Raw genomic sequence first — 21,545 nt, forward strand, 5'->3', positions numbered from 1 at the left:
ATATGTGACTGTAACCCCTCTGTACATAACCTTGACAATAAAATTAAATTTAAAGAAAGGATGTTATATTCTTTAGTACAGTATGTCCTATTAACACAGAACTAAGAGACTTGAGAAAGAACAAAATTACATCTTTTCCATGACTTACCATAAAACTTGGAAAATAATGCATTTGCTACCAGTTGAAGAATCTATCCATGAATTAGAAAACATGCTATGTACAGGTCAAAAATCATCATCACAACTTAGAATGAGAAGAATGTCTTCCAGAAAAATTTTAATCAAGGATGTCAAATTGTACCTGCCTCTACCACAATGAATTTAACATTTATAAAGTAGTTTTTTTTTTTTTTAAGATTCTAGGTAATGAAATATAACAGAACATAAAGTCAAAACGTGCACTGCATAGTGGGAATTTTTCTCTACTGACCCAGTAAGGAAACTCTATATATAGTTAAGGCTCTGCTGCTTTATTCATGACATACTGATTTACGCAATGTGAAAACAAAATGCACAGTTGTGTACTACTCCTATACTTTTATTCTAGTACTTTTCTGTGGTAATATTAATCAAAGTGGTCCTTTCCTGAACATAAGAATTGTTGCTATTTGTCTGACTCTCTCGCTACTTGTTTGACTCTCCTGCTGAAGGACAAGTTCTGTCAATGGAAACAAAAACGTAAGTGTAACTAAAGCAATGAGGTGGATAGTTTGAAAACTGTGCCACTGGGCTAGTAGTAGAGATGTCTTGCTATGCCTGAAAGATGAATTTTAACCTTTCAATGACTATGTTCAGATAAAATTGATAGCATTCATTTTAATTTACCATCTCAGAAGAAACAAATATTATCACTGCAAAACAGATGGTTCATTACTAGCTATCAATTTTCTTTTTAACAGGGGACTGGATTCAACTAAACTTATCTGATAGAAATGTAAGATACATATGCATATATATATATATATATATATATATATATTATAGTTCCCCAGGACTCTCACTTTTACCTAAGATTTAACAATATTATCAGAAGACAGCACAGGACTGGTACTAGTAACTAAAAAGCAAAATAAATTCATCAGTGTGTGTGTGTGTGTGTGTGTGTGTGTGTTAAAGAACAGATGTTATTTTATTCTGTATTATCATTTTAAATTGCACTTGATAATTTGCAATTTAATATCTTTGTATATCAATAACAAGAACTAACTTTTAAGTGCAAAATAGTTTTATATTGTCTCCTACCCAGCTATACATCACTAGCAGTAAAGTAGCTTTGTCCTGTGTGGCAGGCCAGACATAGTCATGCAAAGCTGACAACTGGGAAGAGGATCACAGTACTGGTGATCACACTGTTATATTAATCCCCAGAGAGAACATTTAAGCTTCTGGGAAACTTTGATGGTAAAAGTGAGTGAATGCATGTTAGATGGTATGAGGAGCGGGAATGTGTCAATAAGGAAAAAGTAACAAGGAATGAAAGTATCTGAGAAATGATGTATTTAAACAAACACATCTGCTTCAATTTTAGTGTTTCCTTTTCGTCTAAAACAAGAGAAAGGAAGATCTTCATATTTGGTCTGAAATCTACTTCATACTTTTTCATACTATTTACTATTTATACTATTCACTCTATTTCATACTATTTACTTTAGATACCTATAAATGTCTAAAACCTATGACTAGTTTATTGCAGTTAGCAATACTGCAATGAAGATTTATTCAGGCTGTCATATGAAAACATTTACTTTTTTCACAACCTGAATAGTACTGAACTGCATGTATCTGCCCCTCTCCCCCCTTTTTTAAAAATGTATCCCTTCCTTGATGGGCATTTAAACTTCTTCCATAAGCTATCTATGGTGAATAATGTTGCAGTAAACATGGGAGTGCAAATATTTCTTTGTGATCCTGATTTCCATTCTGTTCGATAAATATGTAAAAGTGGGACTGAGGGATCAGAAGTAATTTTATTTTTAGGAAACCTAAATTTGCTTTCTACAGTAGCTGCACCATCTAGTAGTTCAACAACAGTGCATAAGAGCTCCAATTTTTCTACACTCTCACCAACACTGACCTTGGTTATTATTATTGTATTATGACACCAAAATATTAGGCTACAAAAGTAACACTTGATAATAGTGGAAATGAGTAGAACTAGTTCACACTGAAAAGCTTTGGTCAATTAAAAAAAATGAATCAGTAGTGAAAAAAATCAAGTTACAGAATGGTTATAACATGTAGTTGAATTTAGTTTGCTGATATATTTTGAAGCTATCTATTTTTACATTTAGACAGGATATTGGTGTATAGCTTTCGATTTTGTAGTCTTTTACTCTGGTATTAGTTTAATTCTGGAATCATAAAATGAGTTTGGAAGAGTTCCCTACTTTTCAATTTTTGGAAGAGTTTGAGAAGGACTGGCATTAATTCTTCCTTAAATATTTGGCAGAATTCTTCAGTGAAGCCATCTGGTCTAGGGCTTTTCTCTCTTTTGGGGTGTTTTTGATTACTGATTTAATCTTCTCTATTCACATTTTTGGTTTATTTCATGAATCAGGATATGTAGTTTTCAAGAAAACCATTTTTTAAGGATTTGTTATATTTCAGTAGCAAAAGTTGTTAATTTGTCACTTCCACTTCTGATTTTGTCTTTTTGTTGTTCTTAATCTAGATAAAAACGTGTCAGTTGTAGTTTCATTGATTTTTTTTCTCCCAAGATTTTACTATTCTCTATCCTTATTTCTGCTCTTTATTATTAGTATTTCCTCTCTTCTCCTTATTTTGTTAGCATACACTTTTAGTTCCTTGAGATGTATGTTAAGTTATTCATTTACAATCTTCACACATCAATATTATAGCAGTTTAATATTCTGCATTTCTTTAAAGACATATATATGTATATAGTTTTACCAACAAATTTTATATAAGTCCCTATGCTTTCATGTTGCTCTTTAACATCCTTCTTTAAAATGTATCCTTGTCTTAAAAACGGACTCCAAAATCTAAAGAGCAGTGATTGTTTACATTGAAATAACCACAGAACATGGATCAAAGTCATTTGGCAACTAGAAATCAGAGCTGGGTGTTAGTTCTAAAACTTAAGATACTGAAAGAGCTCTGTTCCTGAAACCAACCCTAAATTACAGACTATAAAGACATCACATATTTCACTACTTACCAGTTCCTTTGCTTAGATATGGGGGCTTAAAGAATTTCACTATGCCATAGACATTGACAATTGTACCACCCTTAAGTTGATTCAGTGGTGTATAAATATAGTTTGTTGCTGGAACCTAAAGAAAGGCAAGACAGTAATTACATCATTAAGTATCCATAATTTTAGAGTCATATTTTGATCATATTTGCTAATTAAATTCTATAAAACTTTATTTTATCCTTTTAATGTTTAAAAATGCCAGCTGAAAAGAGTAATAAACAACTTATAATGTTAGAATATAAACTACTTTACTTTGGAAACACTTCCATTTAAAAATAGTCTAACTGGCACACTGGCCTATAAATACATAATTAACTTATAATTTAATTGAATCATAATTCTGCAATAAAAATAGAGAGCACTATATTAACATATTAGTAAGTAATATATAAATTGAATATCTCAAAATAAAAAATACTTATAATGTACATCCTTAATGTTAGAAATGTAAAGTTTTACAAAAAGAAAATGAGTGAGGTATAATAATATATTTCAGGATGTGCAAAAAGGCAAATAGAATATTGATGCTCCAATATTCCCATAATATTTCTAAAAAATAGTTTTCTGTATACTACTAGAGATGTGCAGTAATTAAACTAATATAGTTGTCTTCAAATTAGTACTTCCATAACTCCCAAAGAAGTTATAAATGACTGTGCATAAATGTAGAAAAAAAGCAGTTTACAAGAATGCATCCTCATAGTACTAAGAATATTATTAAATCATTATTAAAAGACATAAGATGTGTGACAGCAACATCAACCAATTTGAAATATGGTTATTCATTGTTCTGAAAGTTAAAATTTTTAAATTCAAATAAAAATAAAGTCACCTCCCCCCTCTTTTTTTGCCAGTCCAGGGGCTTGGGACTCAGGGCCTGAGCACTGTCTCTAGCTCCTTTTTTGCTCAAGGCTAGCACTCTACCTCTTGAGCCACAGCGCCAATTCCAACTTTTTCTGTTTATTTGGTACTGAAGAATCGAACCCAGGGCTTCATGCATGCAAGGCAAGCACTCTACCACTAAGCCACATTCCCAGCCACGAATTCCCTTTTCAAGGGAGGGTAACTTCACAAATCATACACACAAGTCTAATTAAGCTTTAAAAGAAAGCTGTATCTCATCAGTGATGAAGGGAAAATGTTATGCTTAAGACAGAGTATGTGTGCCTTAGCTGACAAGATGACAGAACCCAGGCTTCTATGTGAACATTAATATCTCTATAGTACAGAAATAAATGGGGAAGGACAGTATAGCTCATGGAGGCTCATCATTATGATCATTCAAGTAACTGGTGTTGCTAACATAGGACCAATAAACCTGTTAAATATTAATGTGTCTTTCCATGGAAATCATACACTATTCTGTACATAGCAGGTTAAGTTACATGCTTCTGTAAGAATGACTAGAGTAGACATCCAAATCAGTGGTGTTAGGTAAGGAGAAGGATGAGCTAAATCTTTCTGAAAGAGATAAATTCAAATATGTATGGACAAGAAATACAATGAGAACAGCACTTGCAAGAGACTGTAAATGATATTACATATCAGGATTCAGATCTGCAAATATTTTGACAAAGCTGATACAAAAATTCTATGCCTAAAATCTATGGTATCAGGCATATATTGACAAGATCCTACCAAGTCCTAGGTAAAGGATCTAGTACTTAAGATGGCAATGCCTGTTGACATATTTCTTTATTCTATAAATAATCCCCAAAGATCTAGAATATCAGTGTCACGTATAGAAGCTTCTATGACAAGGAAATGTTCTATAGCAACACTACAATAAAGAATATAAATATGACTGGCATACATTGTTTTAGTGGGTTTTTAAAAAGTTTTATCATTTTGATGGTCCTGGGGTTTGTAAGAAGTTAGGGTCTTGTGCTTGTGAGCAGGTGCTCTACCACTGAGCCATACTATTAGACCTTTAGGTTTTCATCACACTTTGAATAGGGTCTTCCTTTTTGTTCAAGGTGTCCCCAAATGTGATTCTCCTATTTATGCTTCCTACATAGCTAGGATGACAGGCATGTACCACCATACTTAGCATTTTATAGGTCGATATGGGATCTTGTTAGCACTTTGCTAAGACTGATCTGAAACTGGTGTCAGTTTAAGATCCAGATCTCAGCTTCTGAAGTAGTTAGAATGAGCCACCATTCTTAGCCCTGAATTTTAAACAGCAAAAACTACACATGAATAGTTGCTACACTGAGGCTGAGAATACGGCCTACTGGCAAGAGTGCTTGCCTCGTATACATGAAGCCCTGGGTTCGATTCCCCAGCACCATGTATACAGAAAACGGCCAGAAGTGGCGCTATGGCTTAACTGGCAGAGTGCTAGCCTTGAGCAAAGGAAGCCAGGGACAGTGCTCAGGCCCTGAGTCCAAGCCCCAGGGCTGGCCAAAAAAAAAAAAAGTTGCTATAGACTTAGTATAGATGAAAATATTCACCTTCAATAAAATGCTAAAAGGTTCATGAGGAGATTAGGGGCATGTTCTGATAGTTTAGAAGTCACACCATCATGGAATCAGTCAAGAAAATCTAACCACTGGGAAATGGTAAGGAAGTTCAACGACAGAGTACTTGCCTAGCATGCATAAGGTCCTGGGTTCTATCCCCAGGACTGCAAGAAGGTAGTAGTAGTAGCAGTAGTAGGAGAAAGAGGAGGAGGAGTAACAATAAAATCTAGAAAGTTTTAAAGTGAAAAGTTAAATTGTAGAAAACAATCAAGCACAACAAACAAAAAACCTGAGAAAAGACATGTAGCTGAATATATTCTCTCTCACTCTCCAAATCTTTGTTCCCTCTTTCCTCCACACCCCCCCCCCCACACCTCCTTTTCCGGTGCTCATACAAATAGAAGGACAGATCATAAAAGCAGAGAGATGACTTAAATACAGTGGTATTAGAAAATCTCTTAAAGGAACTAAGAGTGGTACAGCATACTCTCAGAAAGTCCTAAAAAATGATGAGATAAAGAGTGCTCTAAGCAGAGAAAGTAATTTCCGTAAGTTTGAAAACTCCAGATGTACAAGGCTAGAGTACAGTGATTATATCTAATTAACAAGAGTAGGCTAGACAGGAATATATGGGCTGGTTTATACATAAGACATTCAGTTGACACAAATAAACCAATCAAATGTATTTAAATCTTCAAGACTGAATAAGAACAAATGATTGTCCTTTATCACATGAAAACAAGAGGTTTGCCATTACTAGAAAGCAAAATACTCTTATTTCCTAAATTTTTAAACTGTTCCACTGTTTTGAAGATAGACTTCATTTAGTTCATTCTTAAGAAAAAATAAATTTAAGAAAAGTGTGTGTGTGTGTGTGTGTGTGTGTGTGTGTGTGCGCGTGTGCGTAATGATACTGGGCTTCAATTCATGGCTTTGGGCTTTGACTTGGGTTGCTCACTCAAGACTGGTGCTCTACCACTTGAGCCACAACTCCACTTCTAGCTTTTTGATGGTTAAGTGAAGATGAGAGTCTAATGGATTGTCTACCTGGCCTAGATTCAAACATTGATTATAAGGGATTACAGGTTAAGGTATCAACTGAGCAGGGATGAACAATACTCAGTTTAAAAATATGAAAGAACAAAATAAGTACCTTAAAGTCAGGAAAATAATGTTCAATAAATTTGTATATCACTTATATAATTTATAGTATCTGGGCTACTTTTGTCAAATTCAAGAGAGTTTTTTTTACCTTATTTATTGGTTCACAGGCATATCAGTATTTGAAGTTGATTGGTCTGTAGAAATTTTAAGAAATAATAATATACAGAGCTAATTCACATTTTATAAAGTACTTCAACCCTTGTATTGGCTAATTTCTAAAAAGCAAATTTTACTTATATTATTCAAATTTTACAATGTCTCTCATAGTCAATGTCAAGTAGACATCTGTTTGCCTATTAGAAACTAAAGATTAAAACACAGAGTCAAATATAAACATATTAAAGTTTATCAATACAGTACTCCCTTTCTAGTTTCATCTAGCTACAAGTAGCCCAACTATAAAAATGGTAATGTTCCTATTTTTATGATACAACAAAATTTTATAGAACAGTGGAAAAAGTAGTTAAAAAATAACATGCTAGAAAGCAATATGTATCACAAGTATAATGAACAGGAAATTAATATGGACATTTCCTAAAAAAACTAAAGATTCAACTACCATCTGATCCTGCTATACCACTCCTGGGCACGTATCTGAAGAAATGTTACATTAGCATACAGTCAAGATTCAGGTGCACCCAGGTTTAGAGCAGCACTATTTTCAGTATGCAAGATAAGAAATCAGCCTAGGAGCACATCCAAGTGATGAATGGGTAAAAAGAATGTAATATTTTTTTAAGTGTGGAAATATCAATTAGATAAAAGAATGGAGCAGTATTCATCCAGAAAGGATAAAATTACATCACTTGTAGGAAAATGGACAGAAATCATCATGTGAAGCAAAATAAGCCAGACGCAGAAAAACACATGCTTTCTCTCTCTCTCATATATGGAACACAGTTCTTAAAAAATAAAGGAAAAAATGTATAACAGATTCTATTTGGGGTTGAAGACAAGCAGGAAGGGGGGAAAAAAAAGGAGAGTGTATGGGGTATGAATATGGTGAAAGCAGTCCATATACCTGTATGAAATTAGAACAGTCAAACCTGATAAAACTCTTCTGATACATTAAGGGAATAGGGTATGCAGTATGTATACCTGGAAACATCGCATCAAAACTCTGTGATCAACTAAGACATGCTAATAAAGAAATGGAGAAAAATTTCTTTACTTAAAACCACACATTTTGTCAAAGTAACACTTCTCATAATAACTGGTTTAATGACAAGCTAATGAAAACACAGGGAATGATTTGACTGGAGTTTAAAAGTAATACAAATCTCAATGCTTTATATAGTATAAACATTTTTATTTTAATTTTTATGTATTCATAGCTTAAGAAAATCATCAGTGAGTTCTCTAAACAGTGAAATAATCAGATGAGAATAATTAGGTAAGTAAATAACTCAAATGTAATACTATCAGACATACAAAACAAGTGAGACTTATTTTCCCAATGAATTTCAAATACAAAGTATGAAGCAGAAAAATTTAAAATCTAACCATAATGCAGGTCAAAATATAGAGTGGATATATGTGTACGTGTTCCTAGGTAGGTGTATATATTCTAAATTAAGTGAAATATCTTACCAAAGACATCAATTCTGTGGGACGATCTCTTACAGACAACATAAACCTAAAAAAACAGAAAAGAAAAACAAAGTAAGGGAGCATATTTGGATGAAATCCACCTCCACTGTGAAGAATAAAACATATGCCTTGTAAAGCTCCTCAATTTTTCAATTTTATGTTAACTTACTAATATATTTATGGTCGAAATAATGTACAGAGGGGTTACAAGTTTCATAGGTAAGGCAGTGAGTACATTTCCTATCCAACTTGTTACCTCCTCCCTCATTTTTCCCCCCAACCTGCTCTCACTCCCTGTTCCCCCTGTGAGTTGTACAGTTGGTTTACAGCATATAGTTTTGTAAGTATTGCTGTTGCATTGGTTTGTCTTTTATCCTTTGTCTCTCTATTTTGATATTCCCTTCCCTTATATATCACCCTGTACTAGAATAAATTCCCAATGGATCAAAGATCTCAAGGCAAAAGCAGGTACCCTGAAAACATTGCAGGAAGGAATAGGAGAAACATTTGGGCCCCTTGGTACAGGACAAAACTTTCTTAATAAAAGCCCAGAAATAAAAAAAAAATCAAAGAAAGCTTGAAAAAATGGAACTGCATCAAACTGCAGAGCTTCTGCACAACAAAAGACATAGCTTCCAAGATAAATAGAAAGCCCACAGATGGGGAGATCTTCACAAGCTATACAACAGACAAAGGCCTTGTATCTACAATATATTTAGAAAAAAAAAATCCCCCAAAAACAAATCCTCAAAGAAACAACTGCCCACTCCATAAATGGGCTAAAGACCTAAAAAGCAACTTCTCTGAAGAGAAAATGAGAATGGCCAAGAGACACATGAAGAAGTACTCTACATCAATGGCCATAAAAGAAATGCAAATAAAAAGAACATTGAGATTCCACCTCACCCCAGTAAGAATGTCCATTATCAAGTAAATTAATAATAAGATGTTGGAGGGGAGGTGGCCAAACTTTCAAACTTAAAATATTTAACTGTTAAGACTCAGAAATGATGCTGCAAAATATACCAGTTCAGATTTTGAACTGAGATTATCTAGTGTGCAGCAAAAGGAAAGGTATTGTCTTTTTTTTTTCTTTTTCCAGTATAGTACTGGTGCTTAACAATTGGCCTTGAGTACTTCTCACTCAGAGATGGCACCTACGACTACAGCCACATCTCCAGTCTAGCATTTTGCTGGTTAACTAAAGATGATCAATTGTCGATTTACAGAAGTGCTACTTCTATCATATGCCTTTATAAAGTTCATTAGAACCACAATATGAGAAGAGAAAAAAAATACACTTACATAAAGAGTTGAACTGAGGTCTTCAAATACTTTTAAATACATGAAATGTTTAGCATTTTTATTTGTTGATGATGAAGCTGACAATACAGTAAATCCAGTCACTGCAATGGCATCCTACATACAAAAAATTATTTTTATTGAATCTTTGAGTGTCTATAATCTTAAGTATCATATAAAGCCTTATTTATAAATATTACTTATATATTGGAGATATTGTACAAAACGCAAGCACAGTATAAAATCTAAACTGCTTCAATGTTTACTGAATATACAATTTAGAGGACCACTCCTCTATAAGCCAAGATATAGACACAGATGAATGGAATTCTCACTACATGGACCATGAAAATACTAAATTGCTTAATATCGGTTTATCAGGACTTCTGAGTTCATATAAGTAAGCTGCAAGAAAAAGCATAATTAGATCATAGATAATCTCTCAGTAATCAAATGAAATTTTAATGAAAGAAAAACTCAAAATTCAGACATGGAGAAAGCAATGTCACTGGAATAAAAGCTACTATTTTAATGGCTCATAGGTTTTCTTTATTGATTTCTCAAATATGTTTCATATTTTATTTCATATTCATATTCTAACTTATATTTCATATTTTATATCACATTTATTAACAAATATGCTTTTGTTCCAGTGTACATACAGTCTGGGCTACTGTACAGACTTAGTCTGGGCCACCGAATAGATTTTCTATTTTAGTATTTTGGTTTTTTTAAATCTGTTTTCTTCCTTCTCTCTCCCTCCTTCCCCCCCTCCCCCCCATCCAGTCCTCTCCCTCATGCCCAAGTATTTGACTCAGGCCTGGGTACTATCCCTTAGTTTATTTGCTCAAGATTGGTGCTTTACTACTTAGCCACTGCTCCATGTCTGGCTTTTGGTGGTAAATTGGAGATAAGAGTGTCAGGGACTGTCATGCTTGGGTTGGCTTCAAACCGTGATCCTCAGATCTCAGCTTCTGGAGCAGCTAGGATTACAAGCATGAGCCACAGGTACTATGCCATATTTTTCTTAAATTTACTTTTTATCATTGTATAAAAATCTATCCATAACAGAAAATTGGGAAACAGAAAACTATAAGTTAAAAATAAGCCACTGTCCCTTAATGATACGGGAGGAAAAGCAGAACATTTAAGTTCGAAAAATGCCATCAGGTCACTGGCCACTCCTCTGTAGCCCGGGAGGCTGCACCCACATCGAGGCCGCACTGTCTGATGTGGTGAGGCTCCTGCCCAGAAAGCAATGGCAGGGCCAACAAGAACCCCCCCAGATGGTCCCAAAGGCCTCTGCCCTCCACCTCCATGGTGATCTCATACCAGAAATACCTGCTGCCATCACCTGTGGCAATGACCATGACCTTCTCAGAAGGTGCCCTGACTATACCAATGCACACACATAGCCATCCACCTTCCAGGGCAGCTGGCAACCCTGGGAGCCATAGCCCCTTATTGCCACCACACACTACCCCATCACACATGACCCCCTCACAGGGATTCCAGCTTAGCAGCCCCCATCTTGGCATGTAATTCACACGCTGCTTCTCCAACCTAGCCCTCCATGCCAGGAGGCAAGAGTTGGGATAGTGAGCAAAACTAAGTCAAAGAGATATCATCAAGGGAGCCGGAGGCTCAGATTTTCTATTTTATTTTCTGGAATCTTTCCTTTAGAAGTACTGTCATATCTTTTTGATATAGCTGTCTTTCAAACTTCTCTTTCCAACAGCAAGGAGAGTAAAACAACAGCTCAATAAAATTTTTAAATACTATATCTAAAATCATTATAACTGTCATTCTAAAATAAATGGTCTGATAAGAGGGTGTTTGTTTTGGTTTTGGTTTGTTTTCTAGAAGTACCAGGGTTAAATATGAGGCTTCAGACTTGCTAGGCTAGCACTCTATACTTGACTCATACCATCACTCTAGTGGCTTTTTACTAGTGACTTCAAAGCTGGACACAAGGACTTGGCTGCCCTTGCTGGCTTTGACTAAATTACTTTAGATCTCAGACTCCTAAGTAGCTAGGATTACAGTTGCCTATCTGAAGGGATATAAATTTAGGACATGAATTGTATAGCAAGTTTATAACATTTACCTTCCTCACATACTAAAGACATTATGAAATGTACTATTGATTTAATAATGAACTTGCACAAAGAAAAATAGTACTATACTGATTATTGTTTCCTTTGTTATTTATGAACATTAGGAAAAATAACTGATAATACCATTTCTTCATCAAAGTAAAGACTAAAACAAAGTGAAATTTAACTTTGGCACTGTATCTATAAAATTCTTGTGCATAGGTAAAAACTTCCTAAATAAAGATCCAGAAACACAACAAATCAAAGAAAGGCTGGATAAATGGAAGTGCATTAAAATGCAGAGATTCTGCAAGGCAAAGGATATAGCTAGCAATGCGAATAGAAAGCTTACAGATTGGGAGATCTTCACTAGCAATACAACAGACAAGGGCCTCATATCGAAAACATACCTAGAGCTCAAAAAAGTAAAACTCCCAACAGCAAATCCTCAAAGAAATTAATAAGTGGACTAAAGAATTAAAAAGAGACTTCTCTGGAGAAGAAATAAGAATAGCCGACTGACACATGAAGAAATGTTCAATATCTCAGGCCATAAAAGAAATGCAAATTCAAACTACATTGACTATATATGTATATATATCACATTTTCTTGACCCATTCATCTACTGAAGGGCATATGGCTTAGTTACATATTTTAGCTATGGTAAATAATACCGCAATAAACATGATTGTGCTGGTAGCTTTAGTATGGCCTTGTTTGTGATCTTTTGGGTAAATGCCCAGAAGTGGGGTTTCTGGGCCATAAGGGAGCTCTATGTTCAGACATTGCCCCATTCGTAAGGAAATGGAAAAACTTGGAAAAAATCATATCAAGTGAAGTGAGCCAGACCCAAAGAAACATAGGCTCCATGGTTTCCCTCATTTGTAATAATTAGTATATGTCTAGGATAGTCCTAGCAGAGGATCATAGCAGCTCAATAGCTATGTATATGTGATCATAAAGATGATACTAAGCAAAATGAACTCCAAGTTATGCAACAAGAGGTTTTTCATTGTTGTTTTTACTTCTAATGTACTATGTGAAATTATTTTCCCCCCCCTACGGTTTGTCCCCTGTTGTCACTGTATTTGATTTTGGTACCCTGGGTACTGTGTATATGTTTATCTGAATTAGGGAAAGGAAGGGGAACATCAAAATGGCGAGACAAAGGATAAAGGGTGAACCAGTGGAACAGCGATATTACAAGACAATATATTGGAAATAACTGTACAACTGGGGGAGGGGTGATTGGAGGAGAGGGAAGGTTGAAGGGATGGGATAACAAGTATGCACTCACTACCTTATATAGCTTATAACACCTCTGTACATCACCTTGACAATAAATTAAATTAAAAAACAAACAAACAACTACATTGAGATTCCACCTTTCCCCCAGTAGAATGGTCATTATCAAGAAAACTAACAGTAACAGATGCTGGCAGGGATGTGATAAAAGAGAATGCTACTACACTGTTGGTGGGAATGTAAACTGGTTCAACCACTCTAAAGAGCAGTATGGAGGTTCCTTAAAAAAATTAAACATATAGCTCCCTGACAATCCACCAATCCACTCCTGGACATTTACCCAAATGATCACACAAGGCCACAGTAAAGCTATCAGCACAACTATGTTCACTGCAGCATATGTACCATAGCTAAGATATGGAAAGAATCCAGATGCCCCTCAGTAGATGAGTGTATCAAGAAAATGGAGCACATATACAAAATGGAATTCTATGCTTCCATCAGAAATAACATTGCTCCATTCGTAAAAAAATGAAAAGACTTGGAAAAAAAAATCTTTTAAGTGAGCCAAACCCAAAGAAACACAGGCTCCATGGTTTCCCTCATTTGTAATAATTAGTGTATGTCTAGGGTAGTCCCAATAGAGGATCACATTAGCTCAATAGCCAATGTACATATGAATATATAAAATGATGATAATCAAAATAAATTCCAAGATATGGATACAAGAGGGGTTTTTGTTGTTGTTGTTTTAATGTACTGTATGAAGTTATTTCTTTTTTCTTTCATTTTATTCCCTTTGGTTTATCTCCTGTTATTACTGTTTTTTATTTTGGTAGCCTCTGTCTTGAATATACATTTATCTGATTTGGGAAATGAAGGGGAATAACAAAAAAGAGACAAAGGACAAAGCCTAAACCAATGCAACACTGATATTCACAAGACACTATGTTGAAAATGAACTTTACAACTTGGGTGGGAGGAGTCACCGGGGAGGGAAAGTGGGAGAAAAATGAGAGAGGGGGGTAACAATTACCGTACTTATGTAACTGTAACTGCTATATACGTCATCTTTACAATAAAATTAAATTAAAAATTCTTGTGCATGAAATACTCTTAACAGTTTCATTTTCGAAACAAAAGAGATCTCTGAATGTAAATACAAGATGTGCATAAACAGCAACATTACCCAACTGAATGATTTATAAATCACAATTTCTCTGAATATAGTATGTCTGCACTATCAAGAATTGTGAGCTAATCTAACACCCACTTGAACTTTGATTAGATTTCAATCTGGAGGTACTCAGAGTGTAAAATAATTAACTGGAGACAAAGCAGGACCAAGAGCCAGACTGCTGGGCTCAAGTTCCAGATGTTGCACTCTGTCCCACCCTCATTATCTTTGGGCTGTGTCTAATTAGAAGGCAAAAATAAAAGCTGTCTTGGAACATATGCCAACTATGTTCTAACATCCTGACAACTGGGGAGAAAAGCTTATTATCCCCAATCAAAATACCAAATAACAAAGTGCTGAATGTTAAGGTCTTGTCTCAGTGATTTAGGAACAATTATCCCTGCTATATCTGAAAACATGTACTCAAGAATCTTTTATTTGTTACTTTCTAAGACATTTATTTCAAATATCTGAAGGGTCACTTCTTTACCTCCTTTAAGACTCTGCTCAAATGTCACTTTATTAATCTTTGATACCAGATGAAAGTATACCTACTTTCCTTCTACTTCTTATCTACCTTATCTCTCTTTAACTGCCTTATTTTCTCCAAGAACCTTTTACTTTAAAAAGTATGTTTACTAAGCTATTTATGATCTGTCTATCTCAAATAGAAAGTAAAGAACTGTTGAGGTCTACTCTAGTTCCTATAAAGCTAGCAGAGTCACATCACAGCTGACTAGACATAAACCACAAGTTCGGCTTTCAGTTTCTTCCACCTGGCAGGCGTGTTCAGGGAAGGGAAAAGGAAAATCACATCAAGGCTCCTGAATGGAATGAAGGGAAGCTCTTGGCAATCTCCAAACAATAGTTATCATGTAATAAAAGCTTTCAGTTATTTCAATAATTACAGCCATATGTATATGCCTATTGGCTAAATATTAATCGCTGACATTCTCATTTTTAACTTAGTTACAAGAACTCAGGTAATGCACCTGGACAAATGCCACACCCATTAAAAATAAGTAAATACAGACTGACCGCTACAATCTGATCACTTGATATATAAAGAAAACATTTCAAGGAACTACAAGATAATATTTAAATTTGCCTTAAAAGGAGGATTAAATATTCTGGCTTGGGAAAACAAGATCCCAAAGTTTGACAAGAATATATGCACAATTCATACATTCATGTGTTTATTTAAAGGGCAACAAAAAATGTTGTGATTAAAAAAATTTTAATCATTTTAGTGTTTCTACTTTTTGCTATAATGTATAATTTAATCCTTTTCCTCATGAAATGTAAACATCTAGTTTTAATTTTTAATCATTTTTCATTTTAAAATTATCTTTTATATAGTTGCACTTAGAAGTTCCGTTCAACATGTCAGTTTGTGAATACAATGCATTTTCATATCTTGATCAATGTCACCCCTGTCAAAATTCTCCCTATCTTTCCCAACCCTACCCATCCGCTCAATTTTTCTATTTCCATTTATGTGTATATGTCAGCAATTTGCACAATGTTTTCCTAAAAAAATAAAGATACAGAATTTAAAAAAATCTTAGTGGATGAAAGAATATTTCAGAATATTTAAATAGTATTTCCTTCAAAGGCTGCCAAAGTTTAATTTTCTAGTAAGAGATTTCATTATATTAAGTGAACATGAGGCACACATATGCCACAGTAAGTTACCACAATTAATAAGGTACTCATGTAAAGAACAACTGTTTTAGCTCAAATATTTACTTAATGCAAGAAAAAAGAATTATGATTCGGCATTAAAAAATCAAATTCAGAATGGAGGGAGCAGATATTCCTATAGACATTTGTGTTGTTTTGAAAAACTGAAAAACAAGCTGACCAGCAAAAGCTTACAAACACATGCAGAGCAATCATATCTATTCCATTTCTATCATGCTTTCATTTCAATCACTGTGGATTCATCTTCCATTACTGTAAAGCCTCCATAGTGATTTCTCTCACCTCAGATTCTACTATAAGAGAAGAAAAGAAAATGAACAATAATTGTGAAATAATCAGAGAAAAGGGAACTGACTTCATATTTGATTATTTAACAGAAATAATTTTAATTTTTTCAGATATAATAAAACTGTTTGTATGCCTAAGTAAAAAGAAAGATGCATAGGCATGTATATACAGATATAAGCTCATCAATACTTTATAGTATTACAAAATTTGACAAATGGTACTATGACATGCAGTATCATTCTTTATATAATTTATGTACAATGTATATCTATGCATAGTTTGGAAGTCTACTTTATATAATGAAATTTTGTGGTTGAAATTATATAGTTTCTCCATTTTGCCTCAAATTGTGGAAAACAGTAAAATGAGTTGAAGATACAACAAATGAACTATGAACTGATGAAGTTATATGAAAGACATATGGACATTCTCTATATAATTCTGTTTCTACTTGTTTTGAAATTTTCCATAATAAAATGTTTAACTAATAAAATGTTTCATTAAAAAATAAAATGTACTGATAAAAATACAGGAAGTTTACGGATTCTGAATCCTTTCAGAAACCCTCTAGGCAGATTCACAGTTTAGTGAGGATGCTACCCTAGCTCTCTTATTATAATCAGCATCATTCAATGATTTCCCATTAGACTGGAGATAGTGGTTTCCATAAGGTCAAACACTGTATCTTATTAATTTAGTTTCTCTAGAGTCTAGCACAGTGTCTTTCAAAATGTCAACCCTTAATAAATGTTTACTGAGTCTAAATGCATGCAAGTGAAAATAGAGACACAATAGACAGTATCATTTGAAACGGTAGTTTTTTTGCAAAGTAGAGATTTTTCCTTCATGTCATTTACATGCTTGTAATAACCTTATTCAAAATGGCTTGAAATCATATTTTCAATATTCATACAATATTACATAAAAGTTCTAATGCTAAACAACTCATTTGAACACTAACTGCTGATTGATTAAAATTTTATATAATTTTTAAAATTAATTTTAATACACTTGTAGAAAAAATAATCTCTAAGATTATCCACCAAAGAGTGGTTAATCTGTCGAACCAAATGTCTATTAGCTAGCTAGTCAAGGATAGCAGTCTGCCACTTGAGCCACAGTGCCTCGTCTGACCTTTTCTATGTATGTGGTGCTGGGCTTCATGTATACGAGGCAAGTGCTCTTGCCACTAGGCCATATTCCCAACCCCTGGGTCGCATAAAATTTAAAACCTTATTTCCTCAGCCACACCAACTACATACATCTCAAGCCACACATCAGTAGTGTTTACTCTGGTGGCAGTGTGGAGATAGGTGCTTTATTCTGTGCAAACAGATGATGCTGCTATAAAGGACTATGACACACATTCTCATTTTTGATCATGTATTTCCAAAGTATTACATGTGTATGCATTCCTTTTATTTAGGCTAAGAAAATCTAACCAAATTTTGCTATTTACATTTGTTTGCTTTTTTTTTTTTGACGGGGGGGATTAGCACTGGGGTTTCAACTCAGGGCCTCCAGGGCAGGCTTGCCACAGAGGCATGCTACTGCCATGCCAATTCAATAGCCTGTTTCCATTCCTAAAGGTACAACATCAAGAATGTGAATGTTGAATATCAATGATAGAGAAAGCATCCTTATCTTGTCCCTGGTACTAAAGACAAAGTTTTCAGTATTTCATCACTGAGAGCTTTAAGATGTTTATAAATACGCTTCATCATGGTGAGGAAGTTCTACATATTCCTACTTTGAGTGTTTTACCCATGGAAGGTGTAAAGTGAATTTTTTTTTTTTTTTTTTTTTTTTTTGGCCAGTCCTGGGCCTTGGACTCAGGGCCTGAGCACTGTCCCTGGCTTCCTTTTTGCTCAAGGCTAGCACTCTGCCACTTGAGCCACAGCACCACTTCTGGCCGTTTTCTGTATATGTGGTGCTGGGGAATCGAACCCAGGGTCTCATGTATACGAGGCAAGCTCTCTCGCCACTAGGCCATATCCCCAGTCCCAGGTGAAATATTTTTTGTGTCAAATGATATGATCACATGACTTTCTCCCCTTTCTTGCATTAATGTGTATTTCAATGATCATCTTTCTTAAACTGAACTATCTTTACTTTCCTGGGCCTTCACATTACTTTGTTTAGGATTTCAGAGGAATAAACTTTTTTTTTAATGTAAGGAAGTATTATGAACGAAAGCAATAGTTTATATGAATTTCAATTAGAATTGTTTTTATTAAATAAGGAATATTATGTATATGTATACAACATATATTTAATTTGTCATTCAAATGCATATTATAAGTTAGGACAAAGCAAAAGAAGATAATGCTCCTCTTTGCTAAAAATCAGTTTTACCCATCAGAGGACTTTTTTAAGTTTAATAGTGTCACTTCTTAGGTATCTTTTTTAAAAAACATAATTAAAAGTATAAGACAAATCTCAAAAAAAGGGTAAATTCATCATGATTAAGAACCCTAAATTCTTTCAAAGAAATAAGGATAAAATTCTTACCAAATTAAAGAAAACTTTGCTGTAGTCCTCTGCTAATTTTTCCAAAACTAATGCATATAGTATTGACTTCTGAATTTGAATTTTCTCTGTGAAGAAAATAGAAAAACACACATCACTTTTATACACACAACAAAATAACTTATTTTAAAAGTTAATTCAAAATGTAATCTGGAGAAATTAACTACAATTAGCTTTCAGCTTGCACTTATACTTTAAATACTGTAAAAATAAAGTGCTAACTGCTATTAGATATATTAAAATAAAAACTATAACCAGTTTCAAGTCAAAAATAAATAAACAGAAAATAGAAATTTTATTATAATCAGCAATATCATAAAATAATCATCATCTATTATGTTATTTCATGTTTATATCCAATAAAAAGTGAATAAGTTCCTGTTATTAAATTTAAAAGTACCTAACAGATCCTCTCAAAATGTTTCATTTCTAGTGATGGCCAAATTAATTTAGACATCAGTTCAGAGTCTCCTATACTGTTCATTCATTATTTCTTTAATTATCCTATTAAAATTACAAATAGCTGGCTCTTCAACAATACACACACTCTGCTCCTTTATAAACTGTGATACCTCCATGCTGGGAGAGAAGACACCTACTGTGGAGATAAAACCTTAATGAAATAATGAGATTTCAAAGAAATTTCAAGGTTACAATCAATTCTTTAATGCACCCCCAAAAGTATGTTCACAAATAATGCTAAAATTATACAACAATATTCTTCATGGCAATGTACATTATCTTTCAGTTGAAGATCTCAAAATTGTAAGTGCCCAAAAAAACACTTCATTACTTCTTTTGTCTCTAACCCAGTCCATAAACATAAACCCAGGATCTAGTGAAAGTTCTATTTTTCACTAATGAACCAATCTGTAGAACTAACACATAAGAAAATGTCCATTTAGGATGTTGGTATTATAGAGGTGTGAAGAGCAAGGAAGCATTCAGCATAGCCATGGGCAGATGGAAGATGAGTTACTGCTGTGTCCTCAGTCCCAAAAGCTGTGTGCTTCACAGGTGGTTCTTAGCAGTTGCCGAATGTTGCAGCCATCCGTTTTCCACCACAGACTAGTCTTCAAATCAATTACAGACATTATTTGTTTTTATTTTTAATAATACTGGAGTTTGAATTCAGGGCACCATACTTGTTCAGCAAGTTCTCTACTATTTGAGCCATGCTCCAACATCTTTATGCTTTAGTAATTTTGGTGATAAAGTCTTGTGGAGACTAGGAGGAACAGACTCAGAATATGATTCTCCTACCAACGGCTCTTACACATCAAGGAACTCAGGCATGCATGATCATGCCTAGTTTGAGAATGAGGTCTCCCTAATGTGTTTTTCCAGGTTGTGCTCAAAGCAAAATCTTACTGATCTCCACCTCCCACACAGCATGGGCTGCTACACCTGGCCTTAATTACAGACTTTAAATGAGGTCTAGTTTATAATCTTCAAATACTCCCATCTTACCAGGAGGATGGCTAAAAAAAGGAATTTCCCCTATATAAGGACACTTACTTAAGATATACCGTAAAACTAGAAATAGGAAGAGCAGTTAGGTAATAAAATAAGACTAGGTGTGAAAATACATGAATTTAAGGTAATACTGAAGAAAAGAAGGTGGGAAAGAGATTGAAAAGATAATTATTGCCTGGCCCAGTGGCTCATGACTGTAATCACCGCTACTTGGGAAGTTGAGGTTACAGGACCACAGTTCAAGGCCAGCTTATGCAGTTAGCAAGACCCCTCTCAACAAGTAAGCTTGTGTAGAAAGAAGCAGGTACCTATAATACAGCTACGTATGAGTTATATGTAAGAGGATCATGGTTCGTATCAGATAAAAATAACTAAAGGAAAAAGGGATAAGGGAATGAGTCAGCTGGTAGAACACATGCCCACCAAGTACAAGGCCTTCAGTTCAAACTCCAGTGCTACCAAAGAACAATATTAGTAAGAAAAAAATCTAATTTTTTACTGCATATTGGTTGTTGTATTACTGGAATGTATTAGCTATTAAAAACTGTTTGATATATGTGTATGTATGCGAATGTATATTTATGTGTTTAGATTACAGGTAAAAAGCTAAGCAGAAACAAGAGTTTACCCACACACCAACCTCTAAGTCCAATCTTCAAAATAGCTGTTCCAGTTTTACAAAAACTTAGAGAAAAGATAAGTAAGAGTTTTCCCTGAAATGGAGAGAAAAGTAGTTAAAATTAGAATATTTTTTTCTATCTACATCCTTTCCAACATTCTTTAGCCACTGATTCAATATCATTGCTCAACTAGATTATTTCACTATTTCCAAAGTAAGAATGTCTCCTCTAAACTTGCCATATACAATATATTCTTTTATTGGAGGCAGAGTAGTTTGAACTCAATGCGAATCGTGTATTTCTCTTATTGGTACCTGCTAAGAGGCCTCCATATCTTTAAGGTAGCATCAAAATCCAACATACACATAGCTGCTTCTACCTAGGATAAAAATAAAGTACAATTCTGGAAGTTCTAGTTCAACTTTCATGACTCAACACATCAGAAACAAAAAGTCATGTCCAGGTATTACAATGCTATCACAATTAGATGTAGAGATTGGGTAGCAACATGTCAAACTTCACAAAAATGTGCTCCTTTTAGTATAGTAACCATAATCATTCTCCTTTGTGCCTGTGAAAACTTATTCCAGTAAATCACAGAATCCAATAAATGATCACAGTAAGAGGGATTTATTGAATTACAGTTGAAACCTCAACTGTAATTTAAAAAC

The 21,545-nt window shown here is 34.3% G+C and overlaps 1 protein-coding gene across 1 annotated transcript in view; it reads right to left on the reverse strand.

The window, feature by feature from the left end:
- The window catches only part of Pot1 (protection of telomeres 1), a 50,292-nt gene that overhangs the window by 28,067 nt on the left and 680 nt on the right, over positions 1 to 21,545 (reverse strand). The window contains exons 2-6 of the mRNA XM_048340160.1: positions 20,895 to 20,967; positions 18,761 to 18,846; positions 9,742 to 9,855; positions 8,437 to 8,482; positions 3,179 to 3,293 (exon numbers count right to left, since the gene is read on the reverse strand). Of these exons, the coding sequence (XP_048196117.1) occupies positions 3,179 to 3,293; positions 8,437 to 8,482; positions 9,742 to 9,743 (163 nt within the window). The 5' untranslated portion in view covers positions 9,744 to 9,855; positions 18,761 to 18,846; positions 20,895 to 20,967. The remainder of the gene's footprint in view (positions 1 to 3,178; positions 3,294 to 8,436; positions 8,483 to 9,741; positions 9,856 to 18,760; positions 18,847 to 20,894; positions 20,968 to 21,545) is intronic.

The sequence above is a fragment of the Perognathus longimembris genome, chromosome 2, assembly GCF_023159225.1.
Source record: "Perognathus longimembris pacificus isolate PPM17 chromosome 2, ASM2315922v1, whole genome shotgun sequence".
Classification (NCBI taxonomy): Eukaryota; Metazoa; Chordata; class Mammalia; order Rodentia; family Heteromyidae; genus Perognathus; species Perognathus longimembris.